General features: G+C 40.0%; 1 protein-coding gene across 1 annotated transcript in view; it reads right to left on the bottom strand.

The window, feature by feature from the left end:
• The window catches only part of LOC148337121 (protein kinase C-binding protein NELL1-like), a 140,141-nt gene that overhangs the window by 74,718 nt on the left and 39,873 nt on the right, over positions 1–25,550 (bottom strand). The window contains exons 5-10 of the mRNA XM_088296939.1: positions 17,215–17,311; positions 13,318–13,390; positions 12,818–12,900; positions 6,716–6,850; positions 4,486–4,588; positions 2,758–2,831 (exon numbers count right to left, since the gene is read on the bottom strand). Of these exons, the coding sequence (XP_088153065.1) occupies positions 2,758–2,831; positions 4,486–4,588; positions 6,716–6,850; positions 12,818–12,900; positions 13,318–13,390; positions 17,215–17,311 (565 nt within the window). The remainder of the gene's footprint in view (positions 1–2,757; positions 2,832–4,485; positions 4,589–6,715; positions 6,851–12,817; positions 12,901–13,317; positions 13,391–17,214; positions 17,312–25,550) is intronic.

Consider the following 25,550-nt stretch of genomic DNA (forward strand, 5'->3'; position numbering starts at 1 on the left):
AGCAGCTGGTCAATAAAATCTGTTCAATCAGAGCTCTTGAGGTCCCCAATGTATCGTTCAAAGTCCAATGTAATCACAAAGATGCTTCTGTCCTTCACAACAACTTTCAATGTTATATTCTTCTCGGCCCCAAATTTAGTCGAAGTCCCTGTTGTGTGGCTCATTGGTAGCCGGACAAAGAAAATCCACATGGGATTTACAATCATAGGGCTGCTATTTTTGTCTCCGGTCAGAATTAGCTCAAAAGGGGGCATAGTCTCTCGTGTGCTGATGTCAGTTTTGGGCTGCTTTAGTTTAGTCCGTGCAGGTGCGTACATTTTTCACAATGATTGTTGGGCAACACTTAAACAACGGTTGGCTCGCTTGCTTTTTATTGACGCACTGGCCCAAAAAATGGAATAAAATAATCCAGAATACAAAAATGCATGCTCCTTCAAAGTAGCCTGTGGTTCACTCGTCACCGGCGACGATTCGAGCAACTTCCGGATCGGCCGCACGAGTTAATATATTCGATTTAAAATCGGACATATTTTCCGAATGGAGCTCTACGGAATTGGCATGTCGAAATTACAGACATCCGCATAATTCATCAAGTCCCACCTCTTTGGCGGTTGTGTACACATTTTCAGGGTACTCATAGTCTGGATGGGAGAATCAGCAGACTTCGGAAGTACGCAAACCAGGCACCTAAAAAAGTGGCTTCCCGAGTGTGAACGGGAGACTATGGCCGAATGATTTAATTTGAATTTCAGGGAAAGTCTGAAATAGTCAGCCAAATCAAATGTAAAAAAGATACACTAAAATACGCATCATCACTAGTGATATTATTTACCTTAAATAATTGAGGTGCAGTCAGCTTTGGCATCATGAAATATTGATTTTATGTCGTTATATTCAGTATTACCGTCGCGCGTGTTGTGATCACTTGACCATAATGAGCCAATTAAACTTTTGTTTTTTTAATAGAAGAGATTTGCAGGTTTGAAGACACGGCGTAGCTTGCTCGAAAGTTTGAATGAATGAACCGGTACATGTAAACGTTTCGGTAGGCAAGTTGAAAACCGTTGCTTGTCACATGTTACAGGACTTTGGGTTTAATAAAAAGTAAGTACAATGAGCAGCACTTGTGTTTGCTCCGGTTAGCATGGACTCTGGGGCAATGTATGCAAGAATTTAGCAATGTTTCGGTCCTAAAGAAATGTATCGGTGCAACTGCGGAGATGTTATTCAAAGGTAAAAATTGTTTTTTACTTATAAGATATTTTTTCCCCACTGAAACATATCTGCCAAGCCGCAATAAACATAAAAAGAAAAAGAAACGCTCCATGTTGGGCAGGCAAATCAAAATATTTTATTGTCTGTGACTTTGCCCTGAGAAATCCATGTCAAGCAGACACCTCCAAATTGTCATTGAAGATCTCTGCTTTGCAGACACCAAAATGACAGTTCAGAATCTTCAAGGTTATATAATAGTTGCAGAATTAGAGTGCATGTCGTGCCTTGTAAGCAAATATCCACCTGCATTGCCAACTTTGCCCTTAAAAATGTTCCTTTACAGATAAATGGCCTCCGTGTGAATAACACCCACCTCTGACCCATGGTTAACGTGAAGAATGTCTTCAATTATAATCCATGCAGTGATAAACCAGCAGTTCAAATGAGGTCTCTGTATGTCTTGATTAATTAGTTGTTTTTTTTTAATTACCTAGCTTTCTGATCATTCGGAAAACAAAGAGAAAGAGATTGAGTCAATTGAAAGTCATGAGAAAACAAATGAATTAATGAATTCTATAAAGAGGAGTCCAAAGCAGCCCACAGAATAAGGAAGACAGCAGAAGCGGCCATCAATAGGCGCCGTTGGGTGAGTCCGGCGAACCTCTGCAATTACCGTGGCGGGCATTTTGTTTTGTTGAGAGAAGCGTCACTTCCGTGTTCAACTTAATTGCGATATTGTAATTGATTTGGACAAATAAACACAAACGTTTGCTGATTACCATCAACTAAACTTCATGAAGCCTTTATATAATGAGTGGACGCAATGCGTCTGATTGGTTACGTCAATGCCATCAGAAGTTTAGCAGGTGGCTTTTCTACCACATGCTTGTTGGACAGTTCCATTTCAAATGGGGCATTTCAGCGAATATAAGTCCAACATTCATTTAAATGTGACAGTTCCTCGAAAAAGGCGCTCACGAAAACCTTGTCGATAGATTCCTCCAACTGTACTCCAATATTCCAGTGTTTCATTATGTGAAAATATTCAATGGCCGTCTAAGAAAAGGTCAGAAAATATTTCAATTTGAAATTTGCAATATATATCATTTTGCCTTCTCCTCCACGGTGCTGTTCTTGCCTTCGTACGGTATTTTTAAGTTCCGTAGTTCCATATTACGGAAGACATATTCTACTTGACAAAAATGTGCATAAAGTAATAACGTGAAAAGTACTTTGATTTCTCGGCAAATATTGCAATTTCTATGTGGTGTTTTGTCCTGCTTTTACTGTGTCCGCAACACAGAATAAGGCGAGCTCTGCTTTATTGACAACCTTCACTCATCAAATCAAGTTGACGGATGCGCGGAGGGCGGAGCAACAGGGGGAATACTTTTTTACAGCAGCTGTTTGTTGTGACTCTTTTACACTGTCCCTGATCCTGTGAGATAGATAGTCATTACCCCCTCACGTTCGAAGACAAATGCAGCCTGGCGAGCTGATTGCAACTTAAAAGGTTAAACAGAGCACCAAAAGAAGAGTTACCTTGCATTCCCTGCAGCTCCTGGATAAAAAGCGTTGACCCTCAGAAAAGACCTGCCCCATGTAACTGCATTTTGCTGTGGGGGAGGGGAAACACTCTATGAAGGTTTAAGGTAGGAGCAAAATAAAATCGATTAAAAAAAAATAATAATATCCTTGTACATCAAACAACAATGAACAGTATGTGGCAGTCAGTAAAATGACTTGTCCATAGCAAGCGAGCCCAAGCAGGGGGAAAATGTAACAGTGCATTAAGAATACAACAGAAGAGACGTTTCTACATATTCCTCTGGCAATAAAGCAGAAATAGAAAATGAAGCCTATCATGTGAAGTCCTGCTTTCCTCCTCCCCCGGGTGTAGGGCCATGGAGCTCACACTCACAACTCTGGAACATAATTCCCTTGTTCGCCTGGGCTAGAGTTGTGATGTCAGATGGGAGGAAGAGGAGGAAGACTGAGGATGCAGAGCAATAGAAAAAGAAACATTGAAGCTAGAATTATTCAAAGGCAGATTACGCATGGGATTGCTGGGTTTGCAGAACAGCAAGACACATAGCGGTCCATGAAATTTTGAGCATTAAACAAAGGCATGTCCTTTATACTTGAGCTACTGTTGCTTAGTACCCGTTCACCAAGATGCTTGTGCCCGCTTTGAGGCATGGAGCTCTAACAATAATCTGTATTTTTATTTTTATTTTTTTTTTCATAGAAATATCTATTCTTGTGTATTGAGTTCATCGCTAAGAAATTAAAAATATAATACAATGGTGTGGTGTTTGTTTGTCAGATGACCAGTCTAATCTGCAATGGCCTTACTTAAAGGGGAAGTCAACCCCGTAAGATTCTTTGCAATAATGTAAAATAAATAAATAAACAAGTAAAGATCAATGTGCTTTCAATAGTCAAAACACGACATTCTGATCAATATTGCGTTTGAGGAATATGAGTTAAGCAGCAAAAATGCGACTTTATCACTTTCTGTCGACTAAAAATGGCACACAGTTGCTCAGGACTCACTCAACGACTGATCACGGGTCAAATGTTTTCTGAAACTGAGCCATGATTGATTATTATCTTATTTCGGTATTCCTGTTGGGATGCACAGAAGAAGGAAGGTCCAACCGATATTTGGGAATTGTAGTTTACTTTATGACAGTATTTTGAAATACTAAGCGACCTTTGTTTTTCTCGTTAAGCTTACACACTAATCAAATACTCGATAAGTTAAAAAAAAACAAAAAAACTAATATTTAAAAAAAATACACAAAAAATAAACTAAAATAAATTCATCACTAACAACCTCAGTCCAACCAAAAAAAAAAAAATGCCAAACTATTATGATCCTGGTGCTGAGTTGTGAAAGTAAGAACCACAATTAATAAGTATTACAATTCTCAAAGATTCCACAGTGGCAAAAAGATTATCTTCTGAATGCAGCTCAGTTGTATTAATTAACCCGTGCTTAGATGGATCCCCAATCTGAATAATAATAATAATGCCTTTATTAGTCCCACAATGGGGAAATTCGAGATTCGAACCCAGGCCTCCTGGGGAGACTGGGTCCTGAACGCGGCGCCTTAGACCACTCGGCAACAAAGTGCCCCAGTGTAATACGACAGCAATAAAGCATTCATCAAAATATTCCCCAAGATGTGGGGGTGGCCCCTCCATTGGTCACCAATTAGCGTCACCCCTGATTAAGCTTGAGGCATGTCTGTGATCTGTACTCACGTCTGCATTTCTTACAGCAGGTCCCATCCACATGCACGGGCAATGAGTCCTCTGAGCAATTGGAAGGTGGACAGAAAATCCTGCGGCACTCCACTACTCCATTCTGTAAGAAAAATGTAATTTTTTTTAAATATACACATCATGGTGGTAAGATGAGCAAAACTTAACTATTTTTTGGAGTTTGCAGAAAAGTGTTGGCAACCACTTTTAGGTAACAAAGAAGTTGCTGCAGTGCAGCATATATTAAGTATATTACAAAAAAAAGAAAGCAGATTCAAATTATGCCACCCTTGTTATCATGTCTGACACCCAATTTGCAGTTATTATAGGCTGACATTACTGCCAAGTTATTTTGACAAACAAAAAAAAAAGACACTAAACAAATGTTAAGTGTTTCATTTTTTTTTTTATCATGAGAGAGTGCACAATTTATTATAATCACGTTTTAATTAGGGGATTTGAATATAAAAATTCTAATGAGAAGTAAGGAAAACAAATAATGCTTTCAAAAAACACAATTATCCACACTTTCCAATTTCTGCACTCCAGCTGAGAGAACATTCATAACAATAATGAAGATCCACTGAGTGAGTGCGCCGCAAGTCAAATGTGTCGCGAGGGCCTGCTGGATGGCTTCAAGCCAACGTATCTCACCTACGTCATACCCAGCAAAAGATAAACAAAAAATAATTCAGATCTGTGCTTTATTTATCTTTTATGTTTCAACCCATTAATGTCCATGATTTTATAGTTAAAATTGCGGTCCCTGACAAACTGGGTTGACAAGGTTTTTATTTGTAAGTGACTATTTTTGTCTCTACTGTATAATAATTTCAGACATGTGACTTTAATGACCAATAGTCTGGTTAAAACATTAATATTTGTGTGTTACATATTTAATTTTGCTCATTGCACAAACGAGGCAGATTGAACCCTTCCGGATGGAAGGCGGAGAGTACAAGAACACGCAGTGGACGTAGCAGCCGTTTTTCTAAGTCTAACCCGTGATGTGGCTAGCTAGCTACAAGTACAAAAAACCAAGTGCACAGCTACAGTCTGTTCATACAAATGCAAATTGTAAAAAAGTATTTTCTCCAAACTGGAATACCAAACAAAATAGATTGAATTTTCTAAGTGAATATCACAGCTGGAGATCAGCTTTGGCTTTGTTCAGAAAATAAGATAGTCTTTTCAAACCGGTAAGGACAAATGACTGTGCGGCAGCCCTGCAAGAAACCACCGCTTGTATTCCTCCTACTTGCTGTTTGACTGAAAAATTGGATATTGTGACGTGAAAAAAAAGGAACAAATATCCTCCATATATTAATACTCCCCCTTGATTTTTTTTTTTAATTTGCAAAAAAATGCTTCTTATACTTGAGAAATGACCATGTTTTTGGAACATGACCCACACAAACTTGGTGAGAATATGCAAACTCCACACAGAATCCCAATCCATTTGTACCCATGTAGTTATTTGTATCATGTTATTGCACTTACAAAACATTCCAACAAGTGTGACATTACAAATCACCAACAACATTAAAGCGTCTAATAAAACACTACAACGAATTTGCTCACAATGTCAATAGCAAGTTAAAATTGTAACATCACTCGCAAATGCTCACTTGGTGTGCAGAGCTTTAATCGGATTAAATTATCACCCCCTAATGAATTGGCTAGTCTGGTATAAATACAAATCTATTAACTGATTCATCGTTGAGTGCTGGAGGATGGATAATGACACCAAATGGTCTGCTGATACGGAGGCCCCGGAGGGCTGACATGAGTTTTGAAGCTGATCTCTCCTTGCAGATGCCTCTTAATTTCATGAGTCATTGGAAACAGTTCCCCAGGATACCACCGAGATCACTTAATGGTATATACAGAGGAGCAAATCACGCCAGCTAAACTCTCTCCGGTGTTTGCTCTGTTGTGATACAGTAAGTCAAATTCCCATGGGCTCTCGGTGGCCTGATTCAACACATTTCAAAGTCTGGCTAGCATGTGTGTGAGCAGACAGGGAGGCTAATTAGAGCGTGATTATCAGGGTGTCGCCCGCAGGCAGAAATGGTATCGGGTCTGGCAGGGAGGAAAGTACCTGCTAGGTGGGAATGAAATACACTTTGCAATAACTTCTAGTAACACCTTATGCAATGATGTGTTAAATACATCCAAAGGTTTCGAATCTCGGGTTATAACTTATTATGAGGACAAGAGTAGCACTCACCTTACATGCACAGTTCCTGCAATTTTCCGGCTCCACCCACAGCTCCTTATCCCTGTGGACAAGGCCGTTGGCACTGCAGGTCTTCTCGCAGTGACATCCCTCAAGCTGGGTCAGCCTGGACTCAGCGTAATTTAACTGAGAATGACCAGAAAATCACCAGTCACAAAACTAAATCAAAAGTCTGACACTGCGAGGAGGTTCACCCCTCAGCCGCTCTCCATTGCCCTCTGGAATGCCCACTTTTGAGCAGAGCGCTGCTTCACTGGGGGCCAGTCATTAGAGGAAGAAAAATAAGTGATCTTCATTCAACTCGTGCTTCAGACCGTAGGCTATAAGCTCCAGTAAAAATGACAACCACTCCAGATCCTGGCGAACCCTCGTTATACTCCCACGCCCTTCTTTCCGGCTTGTTTCATTCTCAATTCTCTTGATGTTTGTCCTTTAACAGTGATGTCTCTCTGACATCCGTCAAAGAACTGTTTGTTCGTCTCACGATGATACAAATGGTTCTTGACTTGAAAGAAAGAAGAAGGAACCAAGACAAGGTCTGATTCACTCATATTTTGGAAGTTTATTGCATTTGTTCTGACCATGATGAAATCAACACTGAATAGGAAAAAAAATGTTTTGGTACTAAAACACACCTGTCATTCTTTTTGTTTTTAGTCCTTTAAAATGTTAAATTCATTGACATTCCTCTAAGATGTTGACTTCTTTGAGGTTCCTTGTAGGTGGAAATACACCTGATAAGACACGATACACTTAACAAAGCAGATTTATCAAACGCTGTTATGAAGCAACCTTTAGGCAGCCAACATGGCACTCCCTGTTATCGCTCTCCTTTCAAACTTATCCCCGCTACTTCGGGTGCATTAGTTAACGGATTGATGACATTACGATGACACAGACTTTCCCAGCGTACTTAGTGGCTATTATATGTAACACTTTCAATTTTGTTATGCCTCTATGTTGAGTAATTTTATTTTGACAGGGTGAAATATAGTTACAATGTTATTGTTTCTAGTCGTGCATTAAAAAAAGGATCCGCGTGCTGGAGGAAATTAATGTGTCAGCTGTTATAACGGTTCAAGTGGCTCATCTGGCCGCCCAGCCCATCGGGATATCGACATAACGTTAAGATCACCACACTTTTACTGCAATATTTTGTTTTCAAAGAACAGCTGCCGGACCATAAACTGAGTTATAAACTAGCTACTGGCGCATAAAACTCATTTTGCTATTTATTTTTTTCCTTATTAAATTAATTTGTTAGGCATAGTTTGATATTGACACCATCATTTTGTACGTTGAATCAGAGATGTGCAATTTGTCCCAGGGACAGAACTGTCCTTCTGTCTGCCCCAGACAGAAGGCCCTTTTATCGATGGAGAAAAGAGGACTAGAAATATTTTAAAAAGGACGAACTAAGTAAGGGCGGGACGGAAGTGGGTTTTCATTTGTCCCTTTAATCGTCCATAACCGGATCAAGTACCGCGTGTTTTTAACTCGGAGCAGCATAATTTTTTGAAATGTTGTTGTGTGTAATGGCCCTTTAACTGAGCTGGTGAGTGAGTGAAAGAGAGCGAGAGAAAAAGAGAGAGAGAGAGAGAGAGAGCTTGAGTGTTAAAACATGTAAGCGATACGCGCAGCTGTGTGAAGAAGCAATTGAGAGCCAAAATAAGCATCTTAAATTGCATTTAATTTTAGCAAGTGATGAAGTGAAATTAATTCAGCCATTTCTACAGTGCAACCCCAATCAGAGCCCATCTCTGAATTTGCCTCGTGTGACAGGAGCTTGAGAAAGCTTTGGTACGTTGTGTAACTATAGCTGCGTTCAGCGTTGTTTGGGGGTATAAAGTATCTCCGGTTGTTTATAATGTAGATAATAATAACGTGGAGACACGCAGCTATTTGTTGCGTTGCTGTGAGGGAACACTCCAGTTTTGTGCCCTTGTATTGGCATTGGTGGGCATTTACTCATGCTAATTAGGACCAGCTGTCCCAAGCCTGCTATTTATGAGAAAATGAAATTATGAACAGTGTGAACACTTGAATGGGTTGGGAATGATTCATGAAACAGCATAAGTAGGAACACATCGGTGAACCAAAGTACAACTCGTATGATTTTAAAGCAAGGTCCAGAAATACTGAACAGGATCAGAATTTGGACCTGATGCTGTCTCAATAGATAGCATGAAGAAATTTAGAATTCTGACTGGTGTCATTGAGTCAGAAAACCGGACAGAACAGTCAAGGTCATCTAAGATATGATTGGCTAGCTGGCCTAAGCAGCACTCAGTCTAGCCCAGCGTCTCCTGTGAGACCCACTCTTGCCACAGGGTCAGGAAAGACTTGACATAAAATGATGGATTCTTCGAAGGGAGACAGAGGAAGAAATTCTAGGTATCGCCGAGTTATTTTACATCATTTAGAGGCATTCCCATTGGCTACTGGAGGACTGTGTGAGCTGTGAGCTTGAAAAAGCAGCCCTGTCAAAGCCCTAAACAAAAGACACAAATTTGCAAGGCAAAGCGTCCGCCCTGAGGCACCACAAAGGAATAGCTTTCCAGGATATCGTGAGCAGCACCGACTGGCAGTGGTATCACACAAGTCAGAAGCTAATAGACGAGTGTCTCCAGTGTTTGACACATGAGGCAAAGAGACTCTGGCATAATATTAAAACGACAGAATAATATCTCGCTCTTCAATCTGCACACTCAGGTGTGTCCAATATTCTGAGCAAGAGATACTCGATAATCCGTTGCACATTTATGATACATGCACATGTCAAGGGAATCAATGTGCAATGGTTAGAGTCACTCTTTCTCGTACACCACATTCAAGTAAGAAAAGATTCACCCCTTGGTGAACTCTTGTCATTCCATCACTGAAAGGCAAAGAGACATTTGGGGAGTGGAGATGACCGCACCCTCCCCGCTGTGACTTGTATGAACAAATCAGGTGGCAAAGTGCTGTGAGTATGAACGGAAAAGTAGAATGTGTCAACACAGCGGGATGGTAATGTTTGTCGGAAAGTAGTTTTAACGTTTGAGACTCATGTATTGTAAGTTATTGTTGTCGGAATTTATAAGGCTGCTAAAACCCAAAATGGCGGCGACCCAGATGGTTGCGCTGGATAACAATGAAAACAATAACAACCTCAGCGCCATTGTTGAGTTACTTATAATTCAATAAATACATTATGGAACAGGACAAAATTTGTTTTTGGGGTGCTGACATCACTGATTTTTATTTCATTTTTTTTCTTGTAAATAAACAACAATTATAGACAACTGGCGTAATAGCGTTCATCTTGTTTTCTTTTATAATAGGTTTCAAGTCAACAAAAAAAAAATCTGGTGCAGAGCAAATGACTCTTACTCATAGCAAGTCTTTTGCCCACCTCCAGAAAAAAGTATTTTGTCTTAACTCATTCACTGCCAGCAAAGGTAAAATGAATGGACTTTTTGACGTATATGCCCGTCAATGGGAGTGAAACCAATTTCATACAATTGACATCGTTAGCAACTAGTATTTGCGTGCAATTATAATAACACAAAATTGACTATTTGACTTAGGCTACAACAAGATAATCATGAATAGTAGATTTTGTTAAACAACAATTGTGTGGATTTGTTTCTCATTAATATTCATTTAAATAGCTTAGCGAGCGAGCATCATCTCTTTTTGTTTCATCTTTTGAGCGACATGCGGTTGTTTTTTGTTTTGTTGTTCACAGACATTTTCTCTTTGTACTTGAAGTTTGATGCAATGTGGAAACCGGATGCGCAATATCAGTTTCCATTCTATAGAGTGCGCTGTGTGTTCGGCAAACGGCCTGCAATATCTCGCTGACAGCTCAGACTACTAGCATACAGTGAATGCTTATATGCAGACTGTCGTAACACGAGCATGTTTTGATTCCCAGAGACGTGCCTGCGTGAGGCTTACACTCAGGTTTGTGCTCATGTGCGTTGACAGGGATACCAGTAAGAGAGGGAAAGGGAGGGGCCTTGCACAGCCGTAAATGACAGATGGGCACCAAACGACACAGTTCGCAAATGGTTATAACGTTACGAAATCTTGACTGGATCGTTTCGTCCTCACCATCTTCTTAGCGACTTGACATAGCAGACAGTGATTCTTGCATATGTTCCTGACCCGACAATGCACAGCTGAATGCATCGTTGAATGCTGTAATGACATTGTCACCAGAGCAGCAGATCACCCATGCTTCCTGCTCGGATATTTTAACTGCTGTGAGGTCATCGCCTTTTTTTTTTTTTTCTCTCAAGAACAAGCAGGCTAGCTCCGCTGCATGAACAAGACGGACACTCCGTTCACCAAAGACTCAACGTCATGATGGGAAGACCAACCAGAGCAGATGTGATCCAATCCCCAGATCCTGCTTCTCTTGAGCAGGAGCTTGACACCATCTCTGGTAGGTTAAACAAAAGTGACGTAGCACCAGAAGTAGTGTGCTACCACCTCCATTTGCCCTCACAATCATTGTTGGGCAGAGGACGGTGCTTGCCAAACCCACTCACGGTAGACCACCAGTCCAAATGTGTTGAAGGGCTACGTACCAAGGGATTGTGCCGTCAAGCTAGGCCACCTTGTAACTCAACTGTTTAAATTTTTTCAAACCTTCAGCATTGTCACCAAGGAGACAACTGTCCTGTCCTCATAGGAGAAAAAAAATACATTTAATTTTAACTAAACGTGAACAAAAGCATTACAACAATAAAAATGTATTTGAAAACCCACAGTATTTTGAAAATAAAACATTAACAAGGCTTATTCATTTAATTTTTTTCAAGTTTGTGGGCCGAATTGAAACATTTAACGGGCCGCATGTGGCCCCCGGGCTGTAATTTGCCCACCCCTGCCAAAAAGCCTCACGCCAAAGCCATGAATGACTTCAGAGCCATAGAAATTCCCTCCATTCTCTGCAAATGCAAAAAAATAAAATAAAAATGTCAACCTTTTAGTTGTTAGGATATCATCAACGGACTTTACATCACATTTGATAGTGACCACAAGCAAACTTCAGCACCGGCTCCATGAACTACATGTCACTACAACGCTGGTTTTATGTGACTTCAATTAAAATATTGTTTTCAATGCACGTGTCCCACAGGATTGCAGTTTCTCACCCATCCTCTTCCTCTTCTACACAAATGAAATGACATGAAAGAGCAATGGACTGAAACTGCTAAAAAACGCAGATAACATGGCCCTGGTGGCCTCTCTGACTGATGAACATTCCCTGTCTACATGGAAGCCGTATATGGAAACGATGGCCCTTTAGTTTCAGGAGAGCTCATTGGAACTGAATGTTAATAAAACCAACGAGTTGTGCTGTGGGGGAAGCAGGACCCGTGACACACCACATCCACTCTCTAAGCTGAACGGGTCTATATTTTTAGATCCCAGGGGATGGAGATTGACCACCTCCTGTTGTTCACGCAGAATGTAGATCCGCTTTCCAAAAAGGCCCAGCAATACGTCTTTCTTCTGCGGATGCTGATGTTTTAACATTAAATCAGTGTATACCGGTCACTCGTCGATCCTGTTCTCACATTCAACATCACACCTTTGCAGTAAAAAAGCAAGAAAAAACATGCCAAAATCCTCCAACAAGAAGTAAAAATCACTGGCGTCTCTTAAACGCCTCTCTCTGACCCGTACGTCCGTTCACACAGTACAAAGGGAAGCAGTCTGCATCGCCAAGGTCTTGTCAGATCCCTTCATCACTCTTTTAAGTGCCTCCCTTAAGGCAGCCATTGCGTGTACAAAACTTGCTAGAACTCTTTTATTCCTACAACAGTGTGCCTTTTAAATAATAGATTATGATTGCGCGAGTGTTTACCCTTTTGAGGTTTATACGGTTTCATGTATTTGTTGTATGAATGCATTGCGCTCTCCAAGCATTACACCAAAGACGATTTATGACACTAAGGAACAGACCATGTTTTTGTTTTGCTGTGTGTACATACTGTCAACTTAATGACAATAAATAAGAATTTAATCTGTTTTATGTACAGTCTGGTGAGCTATATTGGCTATCTCCTTTCGTGGGAGGCAATTGATTGTTCTTACCTTGAGGGTCATCTTGGCGAGTAGGTCCTGCAGGTCCATAATACCTTGCACAAGGCTCAAGAAATCACTACAGGTTGGACAGGCTGAAAGAAAAAGTGCATGAACACAGCTGAAAAGATAAAGCATCCAACTAATGGTGGCAATTTAGACGCAGATCGATAGTGAACAAAACAAAAGTCTCAGTCATGTTGTTTTTGGCTTGTGGTAGGTGTCGCCGTAAAAGACAATGTAGAATTATGAGCCATATTGTATTGATTGGGATTTGGATTTCTATTTTACAGGTAGAAAACGGGGTAGAGGGGATCTCATGGGGAAATTAACATCATTCGAAGAAGAAGAGCAGCGGGAAATGCACGGGACACTTTTTTGTTACAAATTAAATTTGCCGACCATCATCTTATCGCAGTCCAATTCTCATAGAGGCAAACGTTAATGAAACACACTCATTATAATATAAAAGAATTTCAGTTGAGAAAACTGTGGTGCATGGCGATACTTACTGCGGTTAAGGTTTGGACACTGGCTGATGTAGCCGTTGGGAGCAAAAACAAACTTCACATCCTGGATAATGCCCTGACAAGAAGAAAGAGAGAGAGCCACTGATTACATTTTTATTCCACTATTGATGCATCAGGTCCACTTTCCTTGATGTTTACCAGTGGGTGTCTTCACATATTACAGGTTGAGTTTCATGATTAAATTAAATTATTTGCTGTATCGAGAAATGTTGCATATTCCCCTTGTATGGAACTCATTTACATGAGAAAGGGCCACCACCATCACAAAAGAAGCAACGTCAAAATGTGTCAATACCATGCAGAGTTCCTTGAAAATGAAATTGAGGACAAAGTCGAGTGCTTTGCAGCACTAAATCATAAACGACGCAAGATGCCAATCATTGTGATTGACAAATCACACCCAACAGTGCAAGGATGCTAAATAGAGGCCCTTATGATAACCACAGGGGACAAACCCTTTGAAAGAACAAAAAAATAATAATAATCTTTAAGGAAAACCAATTTTGTAAATCCCACTCATGCAGAGCCGCGCAATTTGTCCTTAAAATTGGTTGCTGGAAACATTAAAATACGTCATCTCGAGCATTGGCCGCCAACTTCGCTTTGCTTGGAATATGCACGAAATCCATTCAGAGTGCGTTTACGTGGCCTTGATGCAAGCAACAACTTGCCGCTGTATCTTGGAGGAAGAGCCATGAGATGAACAGGATTGCAGAACAGATTGAGACCACATTCACATAGCAACACACACACCCCCCCACACACACGCACACGCACACGGGCTGAGCACAGGCTGTTTCAGAAGAGGTTGTCAGAAGTGTCAGAATAAAAATGAAGGTGTAGCTCTCAGATGTCGATCCTGGCGGTGTAATATTCAAGCCCTGACCATGCATCATTCTCTACGATTAGTAGAAAATTCAGGTGAAACTCTGAAATGTTTCTTTTCATGCTCTCCTTCTCACAGAAATGTATACTACATATGCTGTAAATAATATGCATTTCCATCTTGGGCCAGAAACGGTTTGACAAGAACTACAAGAATGCAATTCAGGCCATTCATAGAAGAAATTCAGCTACAAGGGATCAGGCTGATTTCTTTATTTTTTTTTTATGATTTATTTTATACTTTATGCAAACTTTAAAAAAAATGAAGAATTGGGAATAAACGTGGACATGACAAGTAATCGCATGATAGTCTAATGCAACACCTTTCCCAATTTAAGAAGAAGGGCTCTATTGGTATAGACAGGCGCATGCGCGCTCGGCATAAAAACTGCCGCATCTTCATTTTCGTGCCGTCTACTCTGTTTGGGAATTTGGCAGACCGTGCTGGTGGATCAGGGGTGTTTTATATATATATATATATATATATATATATATTTTTTTTTTTTTTTTTTTTTCCCACACCTCCAGCACATTTGACAATTAGGTAACCAAAGATAGACTAGACCTTAGACCAGCTAAAAGCAGGTCTAAGTTGTGGCACAGATGGTGTTTTTTGGTGGATTTGATTGAAGCGCAAATGGATATTTTCTGCGCTCCGCTGATACGTGGTGGATGTCATTATATATGACGGCCTGCATCATACCCTCTGAATCATTGCAGAAACCAATTAATTCAACGCATTATTTTCATCAATCCTGATTTGATTTGACCATTACAGTATGTCGAACAATCAAATTAAAAAAAATAAATAAATAAAAGTAAACAAAGAGACTCCATACAAAGTTTGAGAACAGGCAGAAGGTAGCAAAAGTGTCTCTTGTCGTGCCCCCTCGTTACAATCCAATTCTGGGGAGGAACCCTAATCCCACCCGTTGTGAAAACCCTCATAAGAAAACTACACACAAGAGCACAAGAGTTCTTGAGCCAAGATTCCAACCCTGAGCCTCTCAGCAATACTAACCTCTACCCTCAACATGCTGCTCCGTCGAATAAATGGTGAAGAATGTTTGTAATGCAAGAAAAAGTCTTCAATTTCTATCTGTAAGTGCGTGGGCGACTAAATGTGTTTTAACTCGTACTGTGACTATTAAGAGACCTGCTGAGCTGAACACAAAAATTTAATTATTTCCTCTCAGTGGTATGAATTAGGGCTGACAGTACAACCCATCACCATTAAAAGTTCGAGACTGCAAGAACTTTAATATATGATCCTCTGTTGAGCTGCAATAGTTCAAACTTAATTGAGGACTGTGTTTAACATAATAGTGGTGTTAAAAAATGTGAGCCAAGTTCAAAATCTTTTTTTATTTTCATATTTATGTGACACGGATGTGAAGCAGTTAAAGAGTAGTGCGTTAATCTAATTTTTATTTTGTTTGTACAGCGAGGGCCTGAAAACGTTTGCACATTCAGGAATGGACGCAAACTTGATTGGTTGATGATGTGACATAATCATGAATCAGTTGTGAAAACTGATACTAACCGGGCGTTTTTCCACAAAAAAATGGTGGTTGGCTCACCAAAAGCAAAAAATATATTAGAAATATCTTGTACAGATTATTCTGAATACAAATGTATGAAGAGACAGTTTACTACCAGCTTTTTGTTATGTTTACATTTACCTGACGAATTTTTAGTCTTAATACCTTGACTAAAGAATTTACTTAATTCCATTATTCATCATTCATTTTACACAAAACATCACATAATTTCCTCTTTAAAATGATCTGTTTGGGTCAGTCCCCCACCAAATAATAAATAAAAACACCACAACACAACAGTTTGTTGCGGTTTACAGCATACAGCACTGTATCGTATAAAATTAAACTTACGGGAAGTGAAAATAAATATGAACTAAAAATAGGAAATAAACTGGTTTTATGAAAAATTTTGGCTTTGACCAAAAAAATAATAAACTAAATAATTAACAAAAAATCATAAGTAAAGGTGCCACTGTATTAGAATCACCCCCAATGTATTATATAAGACAATCATACCGGCTGATTTGTGATTTTATGAATAATTAATATGAAAGAACCCATTGCAGTACATTGATCATTTTGACACTCGAGCAACAAATCTGAATGCCATTCTCCAAGAGTTGTGTAAGTGTAGCCTGCGCCTACGGTTGACTCTTATCGTGATATGACAGCCCTTGCAACACACTACGCAACAGGTTCAGGATTCAAGGTGTTACAAGCACACCTGTCAACCAACATGCCAACCCAAACCAGCGTAAAGCTGCAGGGGAAATTTCGCTTTTCCTCCATCACTTCACACAAACCAGTTTCTGTCTCTTTGCTGACAATCACTTTTAAGCGATCCTTACACATAGAGTAGCAACACACCAAGTATCATACCAAGCGCGGGTAGAAAACTGCATGATTAAGCTGAATCGTTCAAGAACACAGCTTTCCTCAAGAAGAAGGATCCCCTTTAAGTCTTAGGCTACAAAGAGGTGAATGAGAAGCAGGCGGAGGGAGACGAGACTGCGGCCTTCACATTCAGAGCAACATCATTTACACCACAGCAGACATTGGAGGCTAATCAATATGTAAGAGCGAGGAAAAAAAATGGCCATTGATTGGGTGGGCAGGGATGTGGGTTAAACAGGAAGAAAATCATATCTTTGACACAATCTGTCATGTCCTTTGCCTGCTCTGAGCTCATGCAGCAGGGTGAGAAAATGAGCAGTGATTAAAGATCGACATTGTAATGAGCTTGGGAATAAGTGTTTCAAAGCACACACTGCGCTGTATGCAGCTACTCTGTAAGCCCCTTGGTACTTCTTCTTGTGTCTTTTACCAGGCTCCCTTCCACTTACAAGCCCGGTGCAAATCTGCCCAATTATCATAGGCAACTTTAAATGGGAAGCACGTTAAGCTCCACGAGGGAATTGCGCTGACTGCGTATGCGTCTTTTTCAGAGGCTCACCTTGAATAAGCCGTGCTTGTGGCTGTGCTGGCCCAGCCAAACTCCACTTCCTGGGGTGAGTTCCATCTGAGGTGGGTCTATAACTCGCTCATAAATCCTGTCAAGACAAAACACAAACAAAAAAATAATAAATTTCCAGGACTTCTGGTTTGACATCCCCTTTAAACCGTTGGCACCAAAATGCATGTTAACTGGTGCTATCCAAGTGGATAAAATGAACGAATAAAGATTCAATACATACCAATAAAGTGTAAATGGTTTCAAATCAAGGTTAAAATTTTGGCTCTATTCCCATCATGGCTATGATTAAGGTCTTTCAAACCATTTCTAAAATTCTAAATCAACATTGTAGCATGATTTCTGCTCTTTTTTTTTTTTAATAGTGTGGTATTCACGTAGTATACAGTATTTAATTCTATTTACACAGGTGCATTTCTTTGGTAATTTCTATGAACCGTATATAATACCGTAGCATGATTTTTTACCTTTTTTATGAAAAAATTCAGTTGAGTGATATTCACGTGGTATACAGTATTTGGTAATTCTATTGACACAGATGCAATTATTAAACAAAGGATGTTCATCCACTCTCGTTGAATATTAAAAAAGGCGACTCCGTTCATGTGCATTTCCTTCCTCTTGCTTCATGTGAAGCCAACAGTAGAAGCGCAGCAATTGCTCTCCTCAAACATGACAGCTGGGATTCACCCCACAGTTTCCAAATGGGGTGTTGATATCTGGACAAGAGAAATTGGCTGGATTAACCAAGATTACTGACAAAGATAGAAACAGGCTTAGGTATTATCCCGGCAAACACCTTCAACAACAACACTATTTTATCCTGACTGAGTCAGGCTTTAAGAGAGGCCTTGGAAAAGATACCAAAAAAAAAAATTGTCACAGAAAGGCCACAAAATGGGCCTCCCTTGATTATTGTACTAGTCCCTCAAAAGAGCATCAAACAGCTACAGCTCAATCAGAACGCTCCACCTCGTGTTCTGGCCACAACTAATGGCTTTCTCAGACTACATGATTTTTATGTCGTTCACGACGGCCGAGCTACAAGATAATATCGTTCTCTGTCTTGGATCGGGTGAGACATCATGCAACAAATCCGTCACCGACCAGACTCCGCCCACTCGATGGTTGCATGCTTCCGTCAAGATTCTATCCAACGGCGCAGGTTTGTTGGGTAGAATGTTTGGCAAAAATGACGATGTGAAGGTGCGAGGTGTGCTGACAATCTAACGACAGACGGGTATATGCTGGGGGGGGATTCGTGGCAAGGTGGGAGAAAGTGGTTCTAGTTGACTCAAGCAGTTGAATTTAGGCCAAACTGGGAATTTAATGGGGGATTTGTCGGTGAGACCAAAAAGATTTGATGTGCAATAATTGATGCCGTAGGTCACAAGGCTGATCAGCAAGTATGGTAATGGAAGAGCAGGTGAGGGAAGGACGAAGGCAGTTTATGCAGAAATGGGAGTATGATCGAGTTAATGGTATTTATGCAAACCTGAAATGAAGATGTCAAGGATAAAACCTTGACTCGCAAACTGGGCAGAATGGAAAACAGGCTAATTTTAATTCTGTCCTAACAAGTGTGGGTAATGACCCAATTATAAGGAATTACATTTCATTGCTTTTAAATTTGTGAACGAAAGCAGGTTGAAGTTCAATTAGACAGACAAGAAGGATGTCAGCGGAGGGGATTGCTAGAGAAGTAGAACTTGGTGTCAACCAAGTAGCACTGTAATTAAATGCCGTTTTTGCAGAAAATATTGCTGATGGGAATGAGACGTATGATGAAAAGGAGGGGCTCCAGAGCTGTGCCCTGGGGCACGCCTGTGGTGACTACGGTCCGGCGGTCGTTTAATGGTTTAAGTTGAATAAACCGAGTACGACCAAAAGGTAGGATTTAAAGGAGTTTAAGGGCAAGTAGGAGATGCCAATGGAAATGAGTCTGTTGAGAGAGATTCTGTGGGACATGGTGACAAAGGCCACACTCTGACTAAGGAGAAGAATGATGATTAAACTAGAATCAGCTGCCAGGAGGAGGTCATTGGCGATTTTTATTAAGGCTGTTTCACTGTTGTATAAGAGGGCGAAAACTAGGCTGGAATTGCTCAAACTGTTGATTGTAATGGCTCGAGTAAGAATCAAGCCTGACTTGTTAAATAAAATCAATTTTCACCATATGTTATAGAAATGGCAGACATTTATACATTTTGCAATCGTTTTTGGGTCAGTGTTTGGTTGAGTCTGTGAGAGAGCCTTGAACGAAGAGTCCATTCATCCTTTTATGCTTCGTTGTCAACTTTCGCCAGAACTGTTGCGCATTAGCTTTCATGTAACGGAGATCAGGGCCAAACCAGGATGCTGGATGAGTCAAGGTAGACATCCTTTATTTTCACTAAAGCAACAGAATTCAGTATGTATCCAAGAATGGAGGATTTAATGACAGATCAACTCCTCAATTTTTGACAGAGCGTGAGCTGATAACCGTTTTGATGCAAGAGAAAACAATTATGGTATTAATATTCCACTTTCCAAAACAAAACAAAAAAATGCATCTAATGAGTCAGAGATACAGAATGTTGTTAAGATACGTAGCTGGGAGATATTCATACTGCAAGGGGAAACGTATGAATGAAAAATAAACATGGCTACACGTCTGGTATGTTCCAATATAAGCTCAATAGCATCCCTTAGCCACTTTGCTAATAAAAAAAAAATGATGCAGGGAGTAAGCAATTTTATCCAAACATTCATACGTTGGTTAAAATGTTGCCCCGACTAAATCACGAGCATGGGCCAATGATGCGGAGGCCGTTTTTTTTTTTTCATCATCATAAAAACACTGATCCATGGAGGACAGTGGGCATTACCTCGACCAGATAAATCACAAAAGCCTTTTTCATTGCTGTGGGAGTTGTTTCAAAAACAGAATAGAGGACAAAAAGTACAATTTGTAAGCCAGAAAGGTCAGCAGTGCAGATAATTGCCCATAATAGCGCCATAAAAGTTCCTTCGCATACTGTAAATCACATCTACGTTTACGCTTTCACCTCAAGCGTGTTATTAAGCTCAGTTAAACTGTATTCTTGTTTAACATTGAGTAAAATCCCCACAGTCGAAAATGTGGGGGAGCTGCTAATCCCAAACTAAACAGCTCAGACCCCCAGCTCTGTCAGATTTAAATTCAGTGTTGTGTGTGTGCATATGCTCGACTTGGAATAGTTCTCACAATCTCTCAAAATAAAACCACAGACAGCTTATGCAAGCTATCAGAATGTATGATAAATACATCCCGTAAGTAAACAAAATTCAGAGTCAAGGCACAGAGTATGTGATATCTTAATGCAATACTCATTTTCAAGATTGAAATACTTGGTGCTGCATAACGCTCGCTCGGAGTATTGATGATGAATGATGAAATCATGAAGAATCACCTCAAAGATGATCACACTTGGGCCTACCGGTACAGCGAGTATTAGCTGCAAATTGAAAAGCAAATTGAAATTCAATTAACTGTGGCGTCCCAGCACCCAAAAGGTTTTACAATTTGTAATTTGGAAAAAATGAATCCACTTGTTCTGATTTGGGTTCAGGTGAGCTTTAGTCTACCCCTGGTGGTTGTGAGGAAGAGTCCGGGGAACAGTTGATATATTAGCATCTTGTGCTAGCCACTAGCTAACTGTAAAAAGAAATCAAGTAACAATTTTGAATTCTTTTATAATGATTGTAAACAGGAGGCGGCAGAGTACGATGTCAGAAAACAAGTGACTATCGCTGACTTGAAGTGTAAACAATGACAAAATTGTTGTGTCCCCAAACGGTTTAGTTGTTTCTCTCTTTTTTTTTTTTTTTTTTTTTTAATATATCTATCTATCCATACTGTGAACCGCGTATCCTCTCCAGTGTTGCGGGAATGCTAGAGACAATCAAAGAAGATTGCATCATTTGCACAGTACGTAAAAAAATGTTTGATGGGGTTGCCTTTGAGTAATTGAGCAAAACACAATGGCTAGCATGCTAGCCAACGTCATCTTTACAATCCGTTATCAATCTGAGCACCAAAAAAACACATCTGTGCCACGAATGCGAGCAACAGCCAAATTCAAATGTCAACTGTTTTGAGTTTCCACCACGTCAATCGATTTAACTGTTGAAATGCAAATCAGCATCTCAATTTTATGCAACTTAGCTTGCCGAACATTTATTTTTCAACTCGCACTTGACATATTCAAACTATCACTTTTATCTTATATATCGATGAGCCGTTCAAACGCTTTGTGACAGCGCCGCTGTCTCTAAATGCAGTAGACTCAAAGTTGTTGTTACTGTCCGGACAAGCTGTCACTGCAGTAAAGAAAGAAGAGGTCAGGTGATTTTGCTCTATTTTGTCTCCCCCTTCCCAAACCTTTCCGTCTTCACTCTTTCCCCCTCTCTTGTCAGCAGCTAAGCAGCAGTGGAAAGTTTCACAGAGGAAACGTTGGAGCAATGTGACGCCAATTAAAATAGCAATGTGCTAAGGGGCATGTTTGCATTGTCTGACGTTTGCAGCAGCACCCGTTCAACAGCTAATTACAGAGGACGTTCAGCAGTCGACATACTGTACAGTGTGATTAACAATGCTCTTTTATCACCATGGTGCAGGTTGCATTGAATAACAGATCATGTTTGCAACCACAATGCCAGCATGAGAAGAACATTTGACCAACAATCTTGTTTGCATTGAGCAACGTTTTTTCCACAAGATTTGGACTTTGCGACAAATCATTCATGTACTCACACAACTATGTGTGTCGTGGCTCAAATTTTCTAGGGGGGTGGTTTTTCCACCTTTTGTCTTCATTTCCACAAACAATGTAAAGGCTTAAGGGGAAGTAATGAGATTGGTCTTTAATGCCCAATAGTCTCTCAAGTATGAGTTCCTTTTAGGGGTGGAGGTGAGATCATGAACCTTTAAGCAAAATTAGCAAACTAATGATGTGTAAGTAACAAACAAATGAAAGATGATATAATAGAGCAAGGGAAAAATTGAATTTTTTGCGACGTACCGCAATACCATTTGTGCCGATCCCACGTATCGATACATTGAGGGAGTATCGTACTTTCAATACCCTGTTAAGCTCTGTGTATCGTCCCAGCCCTACTATATAATACTACTTAATGATTTTTTAGGTTGGATACAGTATTGTTGCATATTCTATACTAAATCACTGCCAATATAAAAAGTAAAGGTTCACAGAAAAATAAAATGCAATGTAATTTCCCTATTTGACGGCCAACTAGGAAAATGTTGATTTCAGGGACTGCAGAAACTTTGGAGCAGAAACAGACATATCACTCCATTCAACAAAATAGACCAGCACTCTTCCAATTTTACGCAGCTCATCTTGACCTTTATCAGTGTTTGAAATTGACCTACAACAGTCGAGGCAGGAAGGTGAAAGTCTTGGTCATTATTCCTGAGACAGTTTAAGACAAGAGCCATGCAGAGATGTGCTAAGTGGATAAGTGGAACGTTGAATGCAGCTTATGATGGAGAAGGTGCTATTAGGTTAGTGTTTTAAACAGTCTACTTAAATTAACTAAAAAAAGCAGACGACTGTATTTGCATTGCCACGGTGGTCAAATTTGATTACATTAAATCCGAAACCACATTTCATGGATAGTGAGTCAACGGTGATATCGCAATCTTTTTTGCAACACGGACGGCTTTAATCTAAAGACATATTTTGACGGACTGTCAAAGCGTGTACATTCATGATTAGTGGACAATAGTCTTGCAGATGCACTAAATAGTCTCTGTGTTGTTTCGGGTTATTATGTAGCAACACAAACAGCTGTAAAACTGACTTGAAATATCTTACCAGCTGCTTCATTTTATGTGTTACTCCTGACAGTCGTAACAGTGAGTTTGTGAACATGCCCAAGGCCACCTGTGCCATTACGATCCGACATCCATATGCTCTCTCTTACTGAACCTTGAGGTAAGTTAAACATGAAAGCATCCACTTCAATTTTCACCACAAGCAGTGCTCTCCTCTTCTTTCCTCTGTGCTGACAGGAAGTGATCATGACATATTGTTACAGCTCCAGCTTGTATTATTTTATGATTTTTTTTTTTTTTTTAAACTGCGCCCAAATGACCAAACGCTCCAAACGCATCATTCACGTCGCAGCGCACGCAACCGCGCTCGCTCGCGCAAACTCCATCCACTTCAATTCACTCGCAACGCTCGCAACAGATTTGGTGTGAACCGAGCATAAGATTCTCAAAGTCATACTTGAATAGAATAGTCACTTATCCAAACTGTTTGGTCAGAGCAATAATGCATCATTATGAAACATAGATTTGAAGCTAAAAATGGCATGTTGAATGGGGATAGAGGCAGTTAGATAAAACCAGCTCAGTTCATAACAAAACGTAAAAAAATCCTGCGAGACAAAAGAGAATCCCAGCGCAATGACGAAGCCTTGCAAGTTCCGAGTTTACATATCAGCATGCGAAAGGGTGCTCATTATTTAGCCACTGGTTTCCAAACAATTTGTGAAATCATGTTAATTCACCCACTTTAGGAAGCATAAAGATTTTTTTTTTCTCTTTTTATCTGCATGGTCAAACAAAAGCATTTAATTAAAGAATGCATGGCCCCGTGGGATTTTCCAATTGGCAAAATTGGGACAAGAGCAGCCCGACTGTCTTAAAGTGTGTATCCAGCCTAAATTACCAACCCCGTTCCAATGAAAGATGAGATGTTGTGTAAAGTCTAAATAAAAACAATAAAATGATTTGAAAATCCTTTAAATAGTCCAGAAATTCCCCAGGTTACGACGTACTCGAACTGCGAAGTTTCGACTTTACGACGGCCATGCCTTGGATGACATGTTAAGTTCACACTGCAGGAAAATGCGACACAAATCGGATTTTTTTATTTTTTACGTATGCGAATTGTATGTTTTTGTTTGCTTTTTTTTTGTTTTTTTTATGACAGTCTTGAACGGCACAATTCCAATGTTTTCAAATCCTACTTTCCACTTTTATATGTGGTCCTTGATTGGACAAGTATGGGATTTCTTTGGAGTGCGGCCGCAGCCAAACGGCCAGGTCGCATGTATCCCTCATTGACAACATTCGGAAACCCGAAATGCAGTAACAATGTTGACTTTATATATTACTTTAATCCCACTAAAGAACAAAGCATGAAGTGGACATTTACGGTGAAAGTAATAATTCAGCATTTCGCAAGGTGCGAGACAATTTGTCTGACATACAATAAGTGTTATTTGTGAGATTTCTTTTTCATCCTTTGGCTCCGGGTGTGCAATAAGAACTCAAGCAAAGTTGTCAAACCCTTTAAATTAAATATGTGAAACTGAAAAGTTGACACAGGAACTTCATTACTTTGTGTGCTGGGTAGGGAGCGAGGTTTCATTGGTGTGCCTTTTTTTTTTTTGTTCTTATCTTTTTTGGTAACATCTAAAGCTTTATAAAGGCAGACTCTGTCATTGCAGTGCAAAGTATCTACAGTAGATTTCAAAAGGGCATCTGTCAGTCTCTCTTATGCTTCCACTTCTAAGTATTGTGAACAGAACAAATTGAACTGTACCCTCAAACAGTCCAACTGCAATCCTGTGCTTAAAGATATAAGTGCGTGGTCCGAGAAGACAAGACATCCACAAATAGCAAATGGATGATGGGATTTGTTGTAAAAATAAAAATAAAAAAGAAATAATAATAATAATAATAATAATAAATAGAGTATTAAAAAGAGTGAAAAACAAGGCCCAACTGTAAGCGGCAAAGAAAAGGCAACATGAGACAGAAAGTAGAGCACATGCAACACGATCGCAGATGTATCATGTTTAATGGATAAAATGACCCAAATTCCGCGACTTGTTGCCGAGGATAGGACTGCATTTACTTGCGGTATGAAAATGGATCTCAATCAGGTGTTCTCACCCAGTGTTCCTGCTTGCTATCTGTGCAATGACCTTATCTAATAATAAAAGCTTGTGTACTTTTCTGAAAATATTGTAATACTATTTTGAATGTCCCTCGAGTCTCCTTGTCACACCTTCTCCTATGCTTCATCGACAGCGGGGACCCCCTGTTTGGGTGCCTGCCTGGAGTAGGTGCGTTGGCGCACCTAATGACACACTCCATCACATCGAACACAAGACAACAGTGAAACCATACTGGAGAGCCTCAAACCAACAAAGCAACTGGAGCAGCAAGCTGATATAAGCTTAGCAACGCTAATGAGAGCTGAAGGCTGGCAGAGTGTCGGTCTCATGGATTGTGACCTTGGCAGGAGCGGCCGCATTTG

Source organism: Idiotropiscis lumnitzeri, chromosome 5, assembly GCF_059441095.1.
Source record: "Idiotropiscis lumnitzeri isolate Australia: NSW breed Sydney's pygmy pipehorse chromosome 5, RoL_Ilum_1.0, whole genome shotgun sequence".
NCBI classification, from domain to species: domain Eukaryota; kingdom Metazoa; phylum Chordata; class Actinopteri; order Syngnathiformes; family Syngnathidae; genus Idiotropiscis; species Idiotropiscis lumnitzeri.